At 48.4% G+C, this 7278-nt stretch overlaps 1 protein-coding gene across 2 annotated transcripts in view; it reads right to left on the bottom strand.

Annotated features, from left to right (window-relative positions):
• The window catches only part of LOC142463054 (ectonucleotide pyrophosphatase/phosphodiesterase family member 7-like), a 51444-nt gene extending 45004 nt beyond the window's left edge, over window positions 1–6440 (bottom strand). For both annotated transcript variants that reach the window (XM_075565293.1, XM_075565292.1), the window contains exon 1: window positions 6120–6440. In XM_075565293.1, coding sequence (XP_075421408.1) covers window positions 6120–6378 — 259 coding nt within the window. In that variant the 5' untranslated portion in view covers window positions 6379–6440. The remainder of the gene's footprint in view (window positions 1–6119) is intronic.
• Between the last annotated feature and the right edge of the window lie 838 nt (window positions 6441–7278).

Raw genomic sequence — 7278 nt, forward strand, 5'->3', positions numbered from 1 at the left:
CCACGTGTATGTGCAGAATATCTCCCCCTTTCCGATAGAATTTGATGCCGACCAGAAGTTGGGTTGCATATATCCGGTCAGCCCCGTAGAGAACACGCCTCAGGTGAAGGCGGCGGCCGTGGAGGAGCGGTTAGGCGATCTGGACTTCAACTTCGGTGAGTCGACGCTGTCCACCAAGTGGAAAGAGCGGCTGACAACCCAGCTGCTCCAACGGCGACATGTGTTCTCCACGAGTGAGATGGATGTGGGATGCAGTCGCAGTGCCCAACATACCATTTTAATGAGTGACGCCACCCCGTTCCGAGAGCGCTCTCGTCGCATTGCCCCGCGGGATGTGGACGACGTGAGGAACGTCATTAAAGATATGGAAACTGCGGGAATTTTGACGGAGTCTCGGGGGCCCTATGCGTCACCCATAGTGGTGGTGCGAAAAAAGAACGGATCCGTACGACTGTGTGTCGACTATCGAACTCTGAACAATCGTACGATACCGGATCAATACAACCTCCCGCGCATTGAGGAGATCCTGAATGCTCTGAATGACAGCCAATGGTTCAGCGTGCTCGATCTACGATCTGGGTACTATCAGGTACCTATGAATGCCGAGAATCAAGAGAAGACAGCCGTCGTCTGCCCCCTTGGGTTCTACCAGTTTACCCGTATGCCTCAAGGTATATGCGGGGCCCCGGCTACCTTCCAGAGACTGATGGAAAAGACTATCGGAGACATGAGCCCTCGAGAGTGTCTTGTATACCTGGATGACATCATTGTCTTCGGGAGAACTCTGGAGGAGCATGAAGGCAGGTTGCTCAAAGTAACAGACCGTCTTGGGAAAGAAGGGCTGAAGTTGTCCCTAGACAAGTGCTGGTTTTGTCACACCTCAGTGACCTACGTCGGGCACATCGTATCGGCTCAAGGGATCGCCACTGACCCAGCCAAGGTAGAAGCGGTCGTGAAATGGCCGCGTCCCGAGAATGTCACAGAACTACGATCCTTCCTGGGGTTCTGTGGGTACTACCGTCGCTTCGTGGAAGGGTACTCTAGTTGAGCTAAACCCCTGAATAATCTGCTGAAGATATACCCCACGGAAACCGGCAAAAAGACTGTATCGGCTCGCCAACCATTTGGTGATAGATGGACGTCTGAGTGTGAACAGGCCTTCATGAAATTGAAGAAATGTCTGACTGAAGCGCCGGTGCTTGCATATGCTGACCCCGAACAACCATACGTTCTGCATGTGGATGCCAGCCTCAATGGATTGGGTGCCGTCCTGCACCAGAAGCACCCTGAGGGCCTCCGGCCTGTTGCCTACGTCAGCCGCAGTCTGACACCCAGTGAGCAGAGATACCCCGTCCACAAGTTGGAGTTCCTGGCTCTCAAGTGGGCGATCACCGAGAAGCTCCATGATTACCTTTACGGGGTTACGTTTGAAGTAAGGACGGATAACAATCCTCTCACGTACATCAATACGTCGGCCAAACTAGATGCCGCAGGCCACAGATGGCAGGCCGCCCTCAGCAACTACAGCTTCTCCATGAAGTATAAGCCGGGACCATTGAATATTGGGGCGGACGCTCTCTTCCGATGGCCAGGACTACTTGCTACTCCAGATGATGAGGAATGGGAAGAACTTCCAGGACCCGGAGTGCGAGCTATGTGTAGAACTGCCACCATCGTCAACGACCAAGTGGCCTTCTCAGAATTACGAGTGGCCGATTCATTGGGATGCCAGTCGCAGGCTGTCCCAGCCGCCTACTGCGATCCAAAGGGGATGCACATCACGCATGACAAGGTGTTACGGTGGAAAGATTTGGTAGACTATCAAATACGGGATCCTGTTGTCAGTATCATCCGACAAGCCGTTGTAAGTAAGAACCCAGCTCTTCTGAAGCGTGCTCCAAATGACTTAGTGGCTTTGCTCATGTGGGAATGGGACAAATTCGAAATAGACAATTGCTTACTCTATCGGGTGGTGCAATATCACAACCATCCGGATAGGCGACAACTAGTCCTCCCTAAGAACTTACAATACCTAGTGTTGAGGTCCCTACATGATGATCATGGACATCTTGGGATAGAAAATACCTTTGGGTTGGTTCGAGATCTCTTTTTCTGGCCCAAAATGCGAGAGACCGTTGAACGCCACTGTCGCCGCTGTACCAGGTGTATACAGCGCAAGACCCTGCCTACCCTAGCAGCCCCCATGGGCCATCTAAAAAGTTCTGGACCCATGGACCTTGTGTGTATGGACTTTCTGTGCATTGAGCCTGATAGCCGGGGAATATGCAACGTGTTGGTCATCACGGACCATTATACCCGGTATGCCCAGGCCTTCCCCACGAAAGATCAGAAAGCCATCACAGTAGCAAAAATATTTTGGGAGAAGTACTTTGTGCACTATGGTCTCCCCAACCGCCTTCACTCCGACCAAGGGCGAGACTTTGAGAGCACCTTGATCAGAGAACTACTCAAAATGCTGAACATCACCAAGTCTCGAACGACCCCGTACCACCCCAAAGGAGATGCACTGCCCGAGCGCTTTAATTGAACCTTACTGGACATGCTCGGAACACTACAGAGTGCTCAGAAAACTGAATGGAGTCGACACGTGGAGGCCCTGGTGCATGCGTACAATTGCACCAGGCACGAGTCAACGGGATTCTCCCCATACTTCCTCATGTTTGGGCGAGAGGCGAGACTGCCAGTGGATGTACGTCTTAGAGTCTCGACGGATGGGATACACAATGCTACCCATTTCAAATACGTGCAAAGACTTAAAGACAGTTAACAGCAGGCCTATCAACAAGCTGAGAAGGCTACAGCTAAGTTGAACGCTGGAAATAAAAGACAATACGACCATAAGGTCAAATATCGGGAACTCCGTCCTGGGGACGCTGTGTTGCTTAGAAATCTGGGAGGCCCGGGAAAACACAAGTTAGCTGACCGATGGAGAGATGGGGTGTATGAAATAGAGTCTCAGATGCCTGGCCTCCCGGGCTATCGCATCAAAGACACTGAAGGCCGGGTAAAGGTATGGCACCGAAATCATCATCTTCCCATCCCACAAGTAGGAGATGAGGACGCAGAGATAATGGCCACACCGCTCAATGGTGAGTCCGACGTACCAGAGATGGGTCAAGAAACTGCCCCTATCGAGACCCCCTCTGAAACGCCTGAAGATCCTATGGAAGGACACTCTCAAAGGGACTACCCTTTGGATGGGGCATCTCCCGGAGGAGCTATGGGTAAAGGGCCCCGTAGGCCAATGCCTACTAAGGTGGCACCAACAGCCCAGCCCTTGGATGCACAGAGCCCGTGCTTTGTGCCTAACAGAGCCTGTTCAGAGACAATTTTCCCCTCAAGGGAAGAGTCTGAGCCTCAGGACTGTGTTTATTACTCCCCCGAGGGAGTTGCCGAAGAACAGCTTCGCCAGAGCCAAAGAGTAAGGTACCCTCCAAATCGGGTAACCTATGATCAAATTGGGGCACCCCATTATGAGGCTCAGCAGTGGGCTCACGGCAGAGTGCAGTCTGTCATTGTGATGTTCACTGAAATGTGCAATCTGATCTAGAGATAGTTAAGATTGTATGTGGTGTTGTGCATTTTCATTGTATAACTTCTGTATATAGTTATATTGAGTTGTGTCCCAAGCGAGGACGTTGGGGATTTTACCAGGGGGAGGATGTAGCCAGGTCCCCTTTCGGTTGTGGGCCCCCCCCCCTCTGGGTACTCACCAGGCGGCCTTTCGTAGAGAGGTGCGTGGGCATGTGCGCGCGTGACGCGTTCTCTCCATGCTGCGGCTGGTTGCCGGAGACGCGTGCGGCCGGTTGCTAGGGCCGCGGTCGGGTTGCATGGCGCGCCGGCGGTTCCCGGTGCAGGGCGCCGCCATGACAGTTCTTCGCGCATGCGCAGACTGCCGATGCGACGGGAGGCCCTGATGTAGATCGCGCATGCGCGGGACAGCGCGCGGAAGGCCACCAATTAGAGGAGGGCTCTGTAAGGGGACTTCAAGTCCCATGAGCCTCGGGAGCGACCCCATGATGCCAGGGAGCCAATAGGGCTGCAGGAGCTCCCTGCTTGCAACAAATAGATACATTTCGCGGGGTTTTGCAGATAGGCAGTTGGTGACCGGAGCAGCTGCGGGAAGGAGATAGGGTGCAGGAATCAGTGACTCTCTGCACTAGGCCAGCAATTCCCCTAGCCCCCAGATAGCCCTGAGTCACACTAGTTGAGTGTTGTAGGGACAGGCCCTAGGTTAGGGACCCTGCCCCATTAGCTATTCGCTAGTTAGGGATCCAGCGGACGCTGTGTTTCCCGCCACGAGGCTTGGGCTCAAGCCCTAGCCTTAAAGAGAGCTGGACTATCTTCACGGAGGCCAAGCAAGCAGTGACTGCGGCCTGCTGGCAGCAGACAGATACTCGCCAAGGTACAGACGGTGCGGAGCTGCGGTGATATTATCCACGCCGGAATTCACCCCACGCGTAGGAGGATATCCCGGCGGATCCAATCCCAGTGGTATAGCAGCACCCGTGGCTGGAGCCAGGGCAGGTACCGTTATAAAGTGCACCGACAAGGCCTATCATCAGACATAGTGACTGCGCAATCACACCTGTACATGTATATGACTTGGTAGTGTGAGACAGTGGGATTACTGAACACGGGGTGGGATCCTTCCGTGGGAAGGACGCATAAGGTGTTGGCGTCCGCCGTGACGTATAAGGTGTTGGGGTCCGCCGTGACGCATAAGGTGTTGGCGTCCGCCGTGACGCATAAGGGGTTGGCGTCCGCCGTGACGCATAAGGGGTTGGCGTCCGCCATGACGCATAAGGGCATAAAGTGTTAGCGTCCTGCGAGACGCAATAGTTAGTGTCCCCTCTAGAGAGGGGCACCAGTTGATGCTATATGTGTATGTATGTTCCTGTGTTCACTACTAAAATCACTGATTGGTTACACACGTTGTGCTGGTTAATTATATGTGTCCTGCGAGGACCAATTCCTGCTTTGCTAGGAACCATCGCAGGTGGAGGCGCTGCACCAAGTACCAGAGTACTACTAGTCGTAGTATTTAAGCCCCCAGGTTTCCTGTGGCGGAAGCTCAGCCCTCCTGTGTGCCAACAGGTAAAGCACCACACCCTGGTAACATTGTATGTCCTTAGCACCCACACTATAATCCGTGATTGGGTGGGGGAATACCCGTTACACCTATAAAAACTCAATAAAACTATTTGTAAAAAATAAGATAGAGGCAGAGGGGATTACACTCAGGATTTATGGACCCTTCTAGCCCACCAGATACATTGATCTAGCATCATTACTATCAGAGGGCATTTATTGCACAAGGGCTCCAGTCAGAGAGAGAAGGATCTCTGACACGTCTGTTACCTATCCATATATTGTGAGTGAGACCTATTTTGAGATTACCTTTTGCACATTTTACATATTTGGTCGGCACTATTATTTCTTCCATTTTTTCCCTGCATATTATCCCAAGATTTGAGCGCTCCTCCCACCTGGAAGAAAACGCAAGTTCTCTTTAAAACAGGATGCCCTTCACAACTGCTTGCACCAAAGCCAAGTAATAATTTAGTAATAAACAATATGGTAATATTGGTCTTCCAGCTTCCAACAATCGAAGTAGCTGATAACTTTGGTAGTTGACCTTTCAGTATGCACCAAATAGAATATTACAGTAATTACAATAATACACCAAAAATGTCTGGATCTTACTGTAATCAGCAGGCACAAAAGAAGAATGATTTTTCGGATGAACTTCCATTACAAATACCAGTGCAATATACATTTGCAATTGTTATGAAAAAATGACAATATGGCCAAAATGCCATAAAAAAAATAACGAAAACATTTTCTATACATATTTAACATTGAAAGCTTAAACTCTTATCCATCATTAAAACGGTGGAATACTGCAAATGCAAATGAGCTAATATGTATAATAATGTCTACAATTAATTCTGCATAGCTTTGTTAAACTACATAAAAAAGAATGGAATATGTTGACCATTATATATAGTATTAACATTGCATTATTGACTAAAAATATATGCAAACAATTAAAACAATTAGTAAATTGCTTTGTGTTTGGGCTTTTTCTGACTTACCAGTGATGGTTGTAAAATGAGACGGAGATGTCATTGTTACAAAAGGTGGGCTCACATATTTTGCCTTTACGCCTCTCTCTGCGAGGTAGTCCAGGTTTGGCGTCTCGACGTCTTGATCATAGTTCCAACGAAATCCATCAAAGGATATGACTAGCAGTTTATTCACGGGTTGTTTTCCATTTATGGAAACTGGTTTGCAGATCGTTGTCTTTAGGAAAATAAAAAACAGTAGGACAAAACCAAGACTTCTCGTGTTCATATTTTCTAGTTAAGCTGCTTGAATTTGCATCTGCCCTGTACGGCTTGTCTGTTTCTACTTTACTTTTGTGTTTTATGAATTGCTGATCAGAGCAAAGCTCACTTTAGATAACAGCATCATGTGCTCACACCTTGACGTCATTTTCCTTGATTTTTTTTATTGCCATTTTTACCTGGTTGGGACTTCATTGGAATGCAGAAGTTTCAATTATCAATGGAAACTGGTAGAAATAAAGGATTTGTGGATGTGGACCTCATTATGGCCACATTCATACAACGGCTTGGAGATGTTCCTTATGCCATTGCTTTAATGCAAATGTACTACAGAGTGACGTCTCTGGCAGCAAAGGTGTTAATCTAGCATATTACTGACCAGAAAACTCTGGGTTGGCTGAATGGAAATAAATTGTGAACATGCGAATTGAATGCCTATGTTATGTTGTCAGTTATTTTAAATTAGCCTTTTTAATAATTACGCCATTGATAATTATGAATTTCTTTTTTTGCACTCACAGCATCTTTCCCAGTGTCTGGAATAAAGATGACTTTAAATTCCCCCATATATTCTTTAGTCCTTGGGGTCTATTCACTAACTCGTGGTAGCCATTATCGATCATTAATAGCCATTCAAACAAAGTTCACTGGGAAGTCGTAAAGAAAACAACTTCCAAAGCATATGTAAGGCATTACTCTTAAAAATGATAAATCTATAGTCGGTCTTAGACTCTGGAGCCGTATCTGACCTGTAATCTATCTTTATCAGGTTCCAGGTAACACCAGCCAGTCACACATACAGTACAGTACAGACTTTGTTTTTTCACCACGGCATATGCTGATGATGAGTAATTTTTTTACATTCTGTATAAAGAAGTACATAAAAAAAACTGACATTACTGATCTC

Source organism: Ascaphus truei, chromosome 11 (assembly GCF_040206685.1).
Source record: "Ascaphus truei isolate aAscTru1 chromosome 11, aAscTru1.hap1, whole genome shotgun sequence".
Lineage (NCBI taxonomy): Eukaryota > Metazoa > Chordata > Amphibia > Anura > Ascaphidae > Ascaphus > Ascaphus truei.